The 15,429-nt window shown below is 34.4% G+C and overlaps 1 protein-coding gene across 1 annotated transcript; it reads right to left on the reverse strand.

Moving 5' to 3' along the window:
• Positions 1–8,273: 8,273 nt before the first annotated feature.
• On the reverse strand, positions 8,274–15,013 carry vps26bl (vacuolar protein sorting 26 homolog B, like). The gene is made up of 6 exons (XM_084104766.1): positions 14,520–15,013; positions 13,152–13,308; positions 12,769–12,933; positions 12,435–12,610; positions 9,411–9,553; positions 8,274–9,227 (listed from the first exon to the last, which is right to left on the reverse strand). Exons 1-6 carry the CDS (start codon positions 14,740–14,742, stop codon positions 9,093–9,095), a joined length of 999 nt encoding a protein of 332 aa, XP_083960892.1. The 5' UTR covers positions 14,743–15,013; the 3' UTR covers positions 8,274–9,092.
• Between the last annotated feature and the right edge of the window lie 416 nt (positions 15,014–15,429).

Raw genomic sequence — 15,429 nt, forward strand, 5'->3', positions numbered from 1 at the left:
TTTTTATCATCAAAGCTGCATGGTTTCGATGCAAAAACCCTCTCAAAACATCATTAAGCCCCTTCCACTTGCCAAACCAAAAACAGGGATGTCTTTCTTTTTTTTTTTTTTAACTCATAATCATACTTTATTTAAAAAATGAGGTCACAGATTATCTTATTCCTCATGTTAAAAGTTCACTCTCCGTCCTTATTACATTAGCTGCAATTAAAAAAGAAACACAAACAATGACCTGATTTCCCGTGCAAGACTCCCCCTGCTCACACAGATGCAACTCTCCTCCACAATACAGTCAAAAGATTCGGGATGACGGAGGCCCCATCGCCATGGTAACCGGGTTTGTGCAGCTGAGCATTGCGCTTGGAGCGGTTGCTGTGGTTATTGGTGAAGGATTGGAACTGGCCCATTAGCTCCACGCCTCCAAACACCGAAGGCCTAAGAGGTCTGAATAATTTGGCCACTTCATTTAACGAGCTAAGATGTTGTTTCAGCTGGCATTTACTATTTATGCTGTGATAGCAACTGTATGTTGCCCAAATTAACCTTCAGTTCTTTAGTAGGGCAAGATGGTAGTCACCTTTGACAAAAAATCAGTAAACTAAATGAAATTGCCATTGACATATTATAACATATAACATTTATTTTTACAAACATTTATGTTTGGTGCAATTAATTGCGATTAATCGACTGCACTACACTGTTAAAAAAAAACCTGTGAAATTTACGGTAAAAAACCGGCAGCTGTGGTTGCCAGTATTTTACCGTAAAAAAATAAGGTAGCAACCTTTTATGTTTTACGGGATTTAAATTTACAGGCAAAAAAACACAATGTAAAAAAAAACCTGTGAAATTTACGGTAAAAAACGTCAGCTTGGTTGGCAGTATTTTACCGTAAAAAATATGGTAGCAACCTTACTTTGAAAAAAAAAACCTTCAGCAGGATTTAAATGTGTGGTAAAAAAAACATCAGCTGTGGTTCCCAGTACTTTACCATAAAAAATACAGTAGGAACCTTTTAGTTTTCACGGGACAACCGTTATATTACATAAACCGATAAATGTTATCATTAAATTTCACTAAAGTATTAAAGTCTGCTTTATATCTTTGTAATATACTGATAACCATCATAATAACACAAGTAGTAAAAAAGAAAAGCACACGATGATTTAAGTATACCATTAGTTTTCCACAAACTAAGGCACATGTTAATATTTAGAAGGTGCACAGTGTCATACACACAAACACAAAACACCATCATGGTGACACACACATGACTCCAAATAATGCCATAAACATTCATTAAACAATATATGATGTAATATAAACCCCAAATGTATAAAACTGATAACAAAAACCAAGAAGAAACATAATTATTTAAATGAAATAGCATCAAATGTGAAGTGTCACACAGGGAATTCTGGGAATGTCCATTTAGAGAAACAACAGGAACAGAAAAAAGAGACGAGCAGAAACACAAGAACTACAACTGACTTCAGCCACAGCCTTAGATGAAATCAACTGAAGATAAAAAACATTAAATCTGTGAAGATCTCAGCAGAGGAGGATTAAACAACTCCACAAACAGCATTACCAGCTTCACTTATTACTAACCAGACTGACTTTATTTCTGTCAGACGTCTACAGTTCTGTTTGAGAATTAACAGAGGTTTAGATGTTGATGATTTATTGTTTCATTTGAAGTCACCATGAAAGAGATCAGTGACTGCTTTAGTTGGGCTCTTGACCCTTGACTTTCTGACATTAGTTTTTCTCTGCCTGCTGTAACTCTGTGTTTATAAGACATGTTGATTATGGATAGGAAATCAGAGAGAAAATGAATCATGTGATGTTGGTTGTGTATCAGTGATGGAAATCACCATGTTTGATTCACTGAGCTCTTATAGAGTCTTATCTTTGATTATATGTGTTATTAATTTTACATTATTGATTGTAGTAGCCGTATGATTTTACAGCATGTGATCCATCATTGCTGTGATAATCAGAAGAATTTTTAAAACATTGTGTACAATAAAGGTTTGAACTGCTGTATCTTTCAGACACACACAGACATCAAGAGTCAGCGTATGAATCTCAACAATGGTGATGATAAAAGTGCAGTGCACTTGATGGAGCCTCCAATCAAAACTCATCAGTATCTCCCAGCATGCATTGCAGCAGGAATACATTATGCTGAATTGCCTTAGTATTTTCTTTTATTATTATATCTGCTTTTATTTTTGATGTTGTTTTTGTTGCAGCTTTTTAGTAGATTGTTTTGTGATGTTCAGAGTTTTATCTGATTATTGTGTTGATTGTCACCGTTGTTGAGATTCATACGCTGAATCTTGATGTCTGTGTTGGTTTAAATCGAGCAGTAGTTCAAAACCTTTTTTCTACACCAGGTATTTTTAAAGTTCTTCAGATTATCTGTTGCTCACTGCTGGCTTACATAGATATTATAATCAATAATATGAAATATTTATTTGTAATATTATAATTAATATTATCACTTTGCTCATAAAGTGAGAGATAAGACTCTTTATGAGATCAGTGAATCAGGCCACAATATGACGATTGTCATCATTAACCTGCCATCATCACCTGAGGGTTGTTCCATAAAAGAGCTTAGAAAAGCGGGGATTAAACTCCAAAACCGGACTTGAATGAGCCTAACAAATAAGTTGGGGCTAAAGTGGTTCCATAAAAGGTAATTGAAGTTCACGCAATCTCACTAATTTGATCCAGGTTTATCTAGTCTAGATAATTGCGTGTGCACGCGTTTCTTAAGCAGCCCTAGAGGTCGATCGTGGATCAAATCGATCCACCATCAAACAGCGTATATTTTGTGCTGTTTTATGCGTTTGTGACATGTTTTTTTTTTTTCCCTCAGTGCAAAACTTACATTTTACAGTTATATTCTGCATCTGTAAATGTTAGAAAGTCATGCAAATGTATCCATTTTGCTGCTAATCTTCATATTGAACGAGCACTGCTGCGCGCATGCGCGCCAAATAGGAGCGCAATAATTCTGACTAAAATATACATTTTGCTTGGAAAATTAATATGCAATATTTTATAACACTAGAAATATCTTCTAATTATAATAATTTATCTTTAGGATGTTGGATAAGTTGCAGTGAACTTCTAGCGAACAGAAGTACTTCAGTGAACAGAAGTAGCCTAATTAGGGAAGATTTTTTTTAAGAAACTAAATATATAAAGATACAAAATATAGTTTTGGGTATAGGACCTATGCTACTTAATAAAGATGATGTATACTTATTTAGAATGCTGAGAATTACAGCTTTTAATGCAATAATTTTTTGGAGAAAGCAAGAATCCCCAGTTTTAAATGAGTAGATTTAATTTCTAAAGTACATTATGGAGAGGATAACATGAAATTAAGAGCAAATGTATACATTTTGAAAAGATATGTGCAACTCTAAAATCAAAGAATATTCCATAAAATAAAGGAATATATATTAGCCTACATTAACTACATTTTTATATAACCCTCCCTCCCTTTTATTTCTAGTTATTTGTTATTTTATTTATTTACTTATTTAATATTGAATATTTGATATTCAAATAATATTACTTGAATAACTATTAGGAATTATGTGTCATTATAAGAGTTTGATATAAATATGTGAATGTTACATTTTTCTTAATATTTATTTATTGTTTTTTGTCTTTTCCCCCTTAAATCATATGTAAATGTGTCTAACTATGTACTTTTTGGTTATTGTTCTAATCATGTGTTTTTTAGGCTATGTGTTGGTGGGTATTATCACAAAAGAAAAAAAAGTAGAAGGAAAAATAAGGAATATTTATTGGGGGAAAATATGATGTCTTTAAAGGAACTGTCAATTTGTATAATTGTGTTAAATGTGTTTGAATTGAAAGACATAATAAAGTACATAATAAATAAATAAATAAATATATATATATATATGCTAAAATATTTGTTATTTGGACATTAGATGTGCCTTATTTAGAATTTTAAACCTACAAGTGTATTTTTATGATAGCAATAACTGTAAAGGGACTATTGTAATTGGGTAAATCAAATGTAGGCTAATATACTGTCAATTACTAAGCTCAGATTCATCTTACCAGTTAAAATTTATACTGTGCTTTTGTAATTATTTATTTTTAATTTTGTGATTTTAACTTCTGCTTTACAAAGCTTTTTTTTAGATTGTGTTCTAATGTTCTTCTAATCATAAACATGTACTACAGCTGTCAAACAAAACCAAAGAGAAATGTATTCATAAATCAAAATCTAATTAAATCTTGGGCACAAAACATTCAGCCAGGAAAAAAGAAAACCTGTAGTATATATATTGTATTTAGGCCTATCTATCTATATATATCTATCTATATATCTATATCTATCTATATATATATATATATATATATATATATATATACATATATGTCTATATTGTCTAATTTATCATTGTAGCCTTATTTAAGTTGATTTTCTGTATACTGTGTATTTATTTTTGGACTAATAGTGGTTAATAAAGTCCAATAATGGCATGAGAGAGTGTCAGTGGTAATATCATTGTGTTGCTGTTGGTCAGTGTTAGAGGATCCGTGTAACAACTGAGGCTTAGCCTGACAGTTAGCCTGCCCTGGACCAGGCTAGTTTCCCAGCATAAGTTGCCAGGGTAACTGAGTTTGAACTATTTTAAGTTTGCTTTATGAAACAGAATCCACCGACAAGTCTGACTTACCAAAATAAGCCTGGCTTGTATTCTAATCTTGTTTTATGGAACAACCCTCCGGTCACATTTTCTCTGATTTTCATGCCGTAACGTTTGTGTTATTGTTTGTGTAACTGTTACCACACAGTTAAGGCAGTCAGAGTAAATCTAAAGTTAAAAAGTCAAGGGTCAAGAGCCCAACTAAAGCAAACACTCATCTCCATAATGGTAACTTCAAACTTTATTATTTTCAATAAAACATCAACGTCTGAACCTCTGGTAATTCTCAATAATTAGATTACAGGAAACCACAGCTGGCAGGTTTTCATTTTTTATATAAAAGTTCAGTTCAATGTTCAATGCCATAAAACCTAAAATATTACTACCGTATTTTTTACGGTAAAGCACTTGCAAGCTGCTAGTTTTTTACCGTAAACTTTAGTTCAGTGCCGTAAAAGCAAAAAAAAATTCTACCGTATTTTTTACGGTAAAGTACTGGCAAGCACAGCTGCCAGTTTTTTCCGTAATATTTAGATCACTGCCGTAAAACCTAAAATATTACTACCATATTTTTTACGGTAAATCGCCTGCAACCAGCTGCCAGTTTTTTACCGTAAACTTTAGTTCAATGCCGTAAAACATAAATATTTATACCGTTTTTTTACGGTAAAGTACTGGCAACCAGCTGCCAGTTTTTCACCGTAATTTGTAGTTCGATGATGTAAAACTTTGTAAAATTAGTAAACATTTGCTACCGTATTTTTTACGGTAAGGTACGGTAAATGCAACGGTAAGTTTTTTTTTTACAGTGTACTTCCAAAATCCGTACATTTAACAGTATATTAATGTAAAATTACATGAAATGTCCCGTGAGAGCTATTACAGTTTTTCACTGTATATAGTAAGGGTACATACCGTTAAGGAATTAACATTTTTTTCCATTGCTTTTTTACAGTTTTTTACTGTTAAAAATTACGAACATTTTTTACAGTGTAGTATTATTTCAACCTAAACCTTTTTATTTATTCTTTAGAAATTAGATCGAATTTTCCTAAACGAAAAGTGATTTTATTGCTCACAAGGAACAAAACAGCCTCCCTGAGGAATACGTCTGCTTCACGTCTACTCTATATATTGTGTGACAGATTCAGTTCAGGATTTGAACACAAAGGCTTGTTATTTCTCCTCAGGCCTCATTAGAGTGTATGGGCTTGAATTCTGCAGATGTAGAGAAAGAGGACTTCAGCTATGATCAATACTCATCCAGGTTTCTCTTCTCTGCTTCAGAATTCACTTGGAAAACACAGCTGTCAGCACCCCGGCCAGACGATCAATAACATAATCGCCTCAAAGCCAGAGCACTGTTGAAAACACATCGGCTAGAGGATCTTCCTTTATACTTGTCAAGTTACAATAAATTGTAACTTATTACAATTTAAAATAACTGTTTTCGATTTGAATTTATTTTAAAATGTAATATATTCCTGTGTTATGATGGCAAAGCTTAATTTTCAGCATCATCACTCCAGTCTTCAGTGTCACATGATCCTTCAGAAATCATTCTAATATGTTGATTTGGTACTGCAAGAAACATTTCTTATTAAGAATTTTGAAAACAGTTGTGCTGCTTAACTGCTTTTTACAGAAACCATGATACATTGATTAATTTAAAAATGTGGCCAGTCAAATATATACATTTTAATGCTTTTCTCATCAAAATGGCTATAAAGTGCTGACTAGTCAAATGAGGCGTGAGTCTGCCCTCTAGGGGTTATCAAGTGCCACTGCCGATTGATTTTAACCATTTAGATACCCAATTACCCTCAAAACGTGTTATTTTCCCCATATACAAGACCATTAGACAGTTTCATTTTACGCACCTTATTTCCCCTAACTGAATGCCATTGCTGGTGAAATGAGGACACGTGACACACTGGAAGTTTCTATGAGGGAAAAGAGCGTTTTTTTTTTTTTTTGAGGAATCAGAGTAAAAACAAATTTCATATACAGCACAAGTACTGAAAGATCATTTAGATCACATGTGTGCTCTGCACTCCTGTTTGACATTAGCACAGATCTAGAATCCCTTTGTAAACTCTGCTAGTACCTTAGAGTGATTTCTAAATCATATACTTACAATTCTGTAAATATATACTGTACATACATAATATTAATATAGAAATATGGTTATCTAATGCCGTTTTAAGCAGCACTTTTTTTGCACAATGATAAATGTAAAGAAAGTTAAGAAACAATTAATTCTTGGTTCCTTAGTTTTGAAAGGATACACAGTGCTAATTTTTAAATCATATACATGAAGTCAGTAAACACAGTCTGGCACATAGAGCCATGAGTATTCAGCAAAGAGATGCTTTAGATTTGTGAAACAGACAGCAGAGGTATCACTTACTGTACACATCAAAACGTGAGCTTTAGTCCTCAGTGACAGGCCTTGTCATGTTTTCGTTTGACACCAAAGGGAAGGGTTCTTTTTACATGCCATATAAAAAAAAAGGCATTTTAGCAAACAATATTCAGAGCCTAGTGTGTTTGATCAGTATGTCACAATCATTTTTCAGATCTAGATCTGAGTTTATATTCATTCCCTGACACAAGGATCTTTTATTTTCTTACTGTAGTGAATGGAAGTACTAACAAAAGACCAATATTGTGAAATTGCAGTCTCAAAGAAGGCAGCTCATCGTGAGATGATTCATCATGGTTTTTCGGACGGATAAACACCCCCAACGGTCCTAACATGACAAGAAATAATCACAACTGTGAGAGCCACTAACAAAGCACTGCTCTGAAAGGCAGCCGTAATAAACCTTGTTCAGGTTAGAAGCCATATTAAATGTAACGCAGGTGAAAACGAGGCTGTGAGGGATAGATTTACAGTCTTTACAATTGCACGCACCGTCTAAAGATATTAGATCAAGACATTTTGTCAGCCGAACAATCGTATTGATATTAAACAACAGTACAATTCATTGAACGCACTGTAATTCTATCCCTCACACCCTATTTTCATTGCTGTCAAGAATTTAATATAGCACTACCCTGACTGAGGTCTATGAGCCTGCAATTTCAAAATGGGTGTGCAATCACTTCCAGGACATGCATCCCTTATACTGCGCCTTATACTTCTGCTTCATCCTGATTACTTTATCAGCATTTGCTAAGTTGCACTGGTATTGTCAAAGATTGCAGGTCATATATTGGTTAGTAAAAGGTTAGAGCAATCAATGACATGTAATATGAGAGCTGATCTTCAGTGTTGGTAAAAAAAAAAGAATTAGAACAAAAATGAATGACATTAATGGAGACATTAATGCCTCCTGAAGTCTAGAAATTATTCACTGACAGGAATTAAAGAACATTAAACCACAAAACAGCCTGTGAAAACGCAGTGACACTTTAAAATATGGTTTTTCAATAGTTAACCTTATTGTAAAGTGTTACCCAAGAAATTTCAACCAACAACGTCAAACATTTTGGTTTCCCATAACCAAACCATAACAGCAATAATACTGAATTAAATAAAAAAAAATATTAAAACAAATCTACATTTTAAAACATGGCAAGGAGCTTGTTAAAGTATTATTATGTCAATACAAACCAACAGACTTTAAAATAAAATAAAATGCAGGTGCATTTCAGTTCAGCTACATACTTGTAGGGAAATTAATTTGGTTTGCTGAATCTAAACAGAAATGTGTGATTAATTTGAGGCTGATATGGAGTTTAGGGTTCCTCCTGAGACACTAAAATCACATTGGCAAAAACCCTGAAGTGCTTATAATTTGTCTTCGGGAATGGCAACAAAACGTAAAAAGGCATGTATTGGTAAGCATACTGTATATAAAAAGAAAAATCACTAAAAATATGAATTAGTTAAATACCATTTCATTAGAAAACAGAAACTGAACACTGTATGCAATGTATATGTTATGAAAGAAGATATCTACAATAACAAAACATTCAATACAGAATTTTAAAAAGTCTGGTAAAGGAAGATAGAGATGGAATGTGTTTGTGTTGTCTAGATGGACAGCTGAAATGCTTCAATTAAATATACGGTCAATAAATCAATTAATTCCAGGGTGGCGGACAAAAAAAGTAAACAATCTCAGAGGAACCGCCAGGAAGAATTTGTAAATATCAAATCGTGTTTTTTGGAGTCAGTGTTTTTGCTTTTCACATTCATCCCTTTTTTAAAAGCTACTTAAGAACTTGTTGATCATAAACTGTAATGTTTAGGAATGCGAAATATCATGTTTACGTTGCTCAATCTATTTTGGGAGCACATGCCGCCTTTAAATCCATACACACACTCTCTAACACATACACACATGAGATGATTAGCTGACATGGTTAGGTTCAGTTGCTGTCCTCTTTAGCTTGAGAGAGTGCTTTCTCTGAGCTTGCCGAGCCCTCGAAGCGCTGGGAGGCGATGGCAGCCTGATGGGACATGCTCTTCCTCACAATGTCTCCCTTCCTCCATAGTGTAATCTCCTTATGAATCCACAAAGGATGATAAATAAATAACAACACACAAAATAGATCATGTTCTGAACAATTAATGATTATTTCACTATTGCTAGGGAAACAAGTATGAATCCTTAAACACAAAATGCATAACTTGTGGACTAATTGTTTCATATTTAGTTTCCTATTTTTCATTTATTTAACACCAACCTGTTGTTTGAAGTAACGTCGCTCTTCTTCATCAATGAGTACCAGATTCAGGTAATAACGAACAGAGAATTTCTTATTAATGTCCCTCATGGTGGGCGTCATCTCGTACCCAGCCAGAAAAAGACGGATGGGGATGGATTCACCTAAAGCCATTAAAGATAAAAATTCAAATTCAGTATACTTCATTTCAAGTCAGTTGTAAACATGCTTCACATCAAAGGTGCAGTAAGCGGTTTCTGAGAAACACTTGATATTTGAAATCTACCCAATCAAACACACCCCTCCCTTCATTGCTCCGCCCTCAAAATGCACAAACACCCAATGCAAGAGTGGATGTCCTTCATCATAGCTGAAGCGAAGCAAAATAGGAACGAAAAGAACAAACAAATGAACAGGAACAAATTAACTCTATACAAGCAAGAGTTGGTTGCTAGTCGCAGACAAACAATGAAACTCAAAACTGTCCTGTTTCTATAGCTAACATTACAAACAGCTAGTGGTGCACGATATATCGGCCGATATGGTCATTTTTTTACACATCGGTATCGTTCCGATGTCAAAATATGGCCGATGTGAACAGGCCGATATTTGACGTGAAGTTGAAGATGAAGTTGACGACTCGCGATCTTAGCAGTAGTGAACGCGCCTGAGAGAAATAAACATTTCATACAGATGACATAAGCAGAGAACAGTCTGTTTTCTTTCGTTCTTTTGAATTGTTCTGTTTAAAAATAGACATTTAATGCTTTCTATATATGTCTCAGGTCTGTGAGGCAGGTAGGTTTAAATTTAAAGACAGGCTTTGTGCTGTCTGTTTGAGGTCTCTATGAAAGTTTTAAAGCAGTCTTTTAGTGCCGCTTTCAGAGCGCTCACGTCCTTAACGGAGAACTGTCCTGTCCGTAACATTGTTCATTCAGTCCAGTGCGACTTATGTTTTTTTCCTCTTCATGACACATTTTTGACTGATCATTTTTTTGACTCGTAGATATTTGAATATATTGCTTGATATTTGATACCCGTTCGAATTTGATTTTTCTCAAAAGTGACAGCACGTGTGATTTGTGGATTACTGATAAGCGCGAGTGGATAAACAGGCGTTTATTTATTCAATCTCAGTGTTGAGAAACGTAGCCTTCATGTGTTACGTTATTGTGTTAATAATAACTAAAGTAGCCTACCTAATTATGTTACATATTTATTTTGTATGAAAACTAGCGCGTTCGTTACTTATGGATTAAAAAGTAGGCTACCGTTGTATCAGTGTTGCGCGAGCTCTCTCTCACACAAACACGGACGCGCGCACACAGAGAGAGAAGGTAATTGTAAAATGAAAAATTGACGGGCTAAGTTTAAATTTTGTTCTTGCTTGTTTTTTTTCTGTCAAAATGTCAGAAAGCATTTTGTATTATCCATCCGTGTTTTTAAAATTCGTTAAATGATGGACGTTTTACTGTTAACACAGCCCATATGTCGAATTCGTCTTATAGCCTACTTGTTATTATTTTTTAGAATAAGTGATTCGTTATGCTATTATTGGACTCCTGTCTATTCATTGTCAACTGTTTTCTATATGTTTGTATTGGCTAACATTTATTCAGCTAATACGTGTCCTGTTCAAAATGTGCAATGTTCAAACGCAAAGACAGCATGTCACAAGAAGCCCTTTTCCCTGTGGTATTTAGTATCATATTTGGATATTGGAATAATAAATTAAGTAGCCTATCTTAATTGTACACAATGTTCCTGTTTTTTTTTGCTGTTTTCTAAGGGTTTCTTAATTTTAGACAAGTTGACCAGCACACATTATATGCAATATAATGCATGTGTGTGTGACATATTTTGCACACAGGTAAAGGTGCCCAATATCAGTAATTTCTAAAGTAAAAAAAAAAAATGTGTTTTGGAAAATAGCTCTTTATTTGATAATCATTAAAATTTGTTTTCTATACAGAGATATCGACATCGGTAAATATCGGTATCGGCCATAACAGCAATATTAATATCAGTTATCGGTATCGGCCACAATTTTCACATCGGTGCATCACTACAAACAGCATATCTTGGCAAAACCAATGTTACTCACGTATGAAGCAGAAACAACGCAGCCTCTGCATCCGTTTTCAGGCCTTCCCGCTTCCGTCTCTCCAGCGCTGGAAAGCTTTTCTAATTTTAACGTGGGTCCTAAAGCTCTTGCCTAATCATAGCCCTTCATTTTCCCATGATATTCCTCTGAACTTTTTTTTTTTGTAATGTCTCTCAGCCATCTCTCTTTCTACAGTCTTTCTTCCAATCTCCCTCTTGCTCATTTTCTCTCTCATCCCCCCATCATGAGTGTAAATGCCCCCTACTGCTGATTGGCTACAAGTATGTTGTGGTGCACGGTCCGATCCACTTTCAACATCGTTTCTCAGAAATTGCTTACTGCACGTTTGATCCAGCAGAAACTTCATCTTTATAAATATAAGTGACCATCAGGAGGTGTCAAAGGAAAGGTTCACCCAAAAATGAAAATGATCCCATAATTTACTCACCCTCAAGCCATCCTAGGTGTATGAACAACTTGAGGATGAGTAAATAATTACAGAATTTTCATTTTTGGGAGAACTATCCCTTTAAAAAATGCCTTCTGAAGCCAAGAGATGGGTTTTTGTAAGAAAAAAACTCTCTTGTGAACGCGCATACGGCCATTGCTGAAAGCCAGTGATTATAGTTTATAAAGTTTTAAATATGGAGATTTTTCTTACAAAAACCAATCGCTTCGCTTCAGAAGGCATTTATTAACCCCTTGGATTTGTATGGATTACTTTTTTGATGGATGAATGCTCTTTTTGGAGCTTTAAAAGCTCGGGCACTATTACGGGCCATTACAAAACTGAAGAACCAGGATATTATTTAATATAACTCCCGATTGTGTTCGGCTGAAAGAAGAAAGTCATATACACCTAGGATAGCTTGACGGTGAGTAAATTATGGGATAATTAATTTTTTTGTGTGTGATCTATTACTTTAAGAATTGTTTCATACCTCGAACAGGTGCTCCATCCATAATCTCGTATTTTGCAATGGTGTCATTTTCATGGTACACATTTGGCCCTGTCCCTGTTGTCTCCCGTTTAATAATATCAATTTCCATGTGTTTGATCTTAATTCGCACCAATAGGAAATAGATCTTCCCCACAATCACATCTTTCAGATGATACCTGCCATTTTCAAGATTTTTAGGAGGGAAAGAAACAGGGGAAAATGCAAAAAAATATATCAATAAGTGACAAATTTTAATTTTATTGAACTATTTTAACATTTCCAAATCATCTAAGCCATAAAAACCTCCCATCCTCTGGCTGTTTTTCAGACTTACTTCGACTTGTTGTACTCAAACTCAATGTGCAGACAGTCCTCAATTCCCACTTCCATCTTTATGGAGGAGTTGAGTTCTGGATATGTACTGAGTGTGTGCACTACGATGTCCATCTCTTTGCAGATGTCATTCAGTCTCCTGCTGATGGTTGCCCGCAGGAAATAGCTGAGGGAAAAAATTAGAGTTTATAATAAAATCATTAAAAAAAAAAATTATATATATATATATATATATATATATAAAAAAATGAGTTTGAGTGTGTGTGTATATATATATATATATATATATATATATATATAAAGTCTATCAAATAAATGTACAACATATTGTGTAAGCTCAAATACACAATCTTTACTGAACTTCACAATGACAGGAACACATACCGTAGTTTTACATTCTGGCCTGTGTAGGACTCGTACGGTTTCTCCACATGTGTGAACTCAAAATCAAAGGTCTGAGATTGAGCCATTTCTCCAGGCCGAGCTAAATCCTTTACCAGAGAGACAAACTCATGATGGTTTCCTCTGTCATAGTACAATTCTACAAGGAAAATGAAGACGACACAGGAGAGAAAATGTGATTTCTTAATAAGTTTGCATATTTTGTTCAAATTAGAACAATTCTTTAATGGTTTGAGTTTGTTAGGTTTGGAACAACATGAGGGTGAGCAAATGTTTGGGTGAATTAACCCCTTAAAATACAATAAATATATAAGGATGTATAAATATCACATCAGGGAAAACATTTGACATTTTCTATACATCCAGGTTACTTAACACTTCTTTGTGATGCTTCAAGGGTATATACTGTATGGCTTTAAATAGAGCGCTAACTTAGAACAAGGAGTAACAATCATGGTTTAGGGAAACTGTTCATTTCTGAAAATAAAAACAGGATCCATTGCTTGTGGCAAGCATCCAGAGGTGTGGTTTTTATACCGCCTTTTTTTACTAGAGATAGGAAGAATCGGTTCTTTTGAACAATCAGATTCAAAGAACAGGCGATTCAATTATTATTTTATAAGTAGCACATATTGCTGCTCATAATAGGTTCATTATAATGGTGTTTCTTTATTTTGTATGTAACGAAAATTTAACGCAATTTTTGGTATTCATGATTCAGCTAATATTGTGCTATTTATTTAGAACGTAAATATAATTTGCAAATACATTAAATAAAACTAAATTTCATTTACTTTTCTTAGCTATTTCTTTAACTATTTATTTGTAACATTTCTGTTTTTTGGCTAAATATCTATTCGCCTCAACTGTTCTCGATTAATTATGGAAAATGCCTAAACAGGACGATGCTCAGATCAACAGGTTGGTGAGCAAAGAGTTGTTGGATGAATGCAGAATAGCATACAAGTGTTTAATCTTTTCCTTTAGAATAAAGATTTCGAAGAGCGATTTCAGAACGATTCGGTGCGAAATCGTGAAGGAATCATTAAGACCTGTTTTGTGAACCGGTTCGTTCGAATCACTGAAAATATTCAACTCGAAAGAACGATTCGATCACGAATCAACCATCGTTAATGTGTCATATGTCACGAGACAAGGTTTTTGTAATTTGACACTTCAGCATTTTTAATGCTTCAGTCTGAGTCCCCTTTATTAAACTTACATGGAAGAAAAAAAGAAGGAAAAAAAACAAGCAAACAAACACAGATGTAAATGTTGTATTGAGCGGTAACATTACAGCACATTCGTTACGTCATCAGGCATCGCTGGTTCATATTACGTTGCACTTACCGATTTGCCCGATAAATTCTATTTTGATCCCTTGATGCTCGAGCCTCTTCCCTGGGTTTTTCAGGGTTACATTGACTTTCCCAGAGACTGTCTCCCCATCGTAAAACAGAAAGTATTTGTCCTTTTTCCCGTCCTCTGTTTTGTGCTCGGCCTTTTTTCTCGTCTCGGCATCATTTAAAACTACGTCAATTTCAGCACTTTGTCCGAAACTGAAGAAGCTCATCCCGACACCTTGTACTGGACTGGAATCCTTATGTATTCTAACACCTGGTCCAATTCCACATCAATACAATTGCGTCCTCTTTACAAGCTAGCTGCTTTATCTTCTGCAATGCATGTACGATTATAATAGACTGTTTAAGATTAAATTGTGCTAACTCTTCATATGGCTCCTGTATTACTACCTGCGGAGGATTTTCAGCAATGTACAAACAGACACAAGCTTCAGAAATGATTTTACTTCCGGGATAGTCCACGTAAATATTTTTTTCAAAATAAAAGTCTTATAGAGACTATTGAAATCAAATGTAACATAATAGAATTTAATTTATCAAAGGGCAATTGTACGAATGATTAATCGTATTGAGGATTTAAATGCTTTTAGTTTTTTAATAATTTGGTGCACACAAAATGTTATTTAATAACTTGTGTAATATTTAAAACTTGGTGTCACTGCCATGTAGTTAATGTCTCCCTCTAGTGAGTAACTTTGATAGGCTCTGCATGAGCACCGGTTACACACACACACACACTCACATTTGACTTTGCCACATGTATGCTTCGTTGAAAACATAAAGCATCTTAGTACAAATATAGGAAGTCCAACAAGATACAGTATATAGACTGTTTGACAGGCGAATAAGTGCCAAATGGTTTATAAATCTCACTCCACTCTGCCTTTTAAATCTTG

The sequence above is a fragment of the Abramis brama genome (genome assembly GCF_963993115.1).
Source record: "Abramis brama genome assembly, chromosome: 25".
Lineage (NCBI taxonomy): Eukaryota > Metazoa > Chordata > Actinopteri > Cypriniformes > Leuciscidae > Abramis > Abramis brama.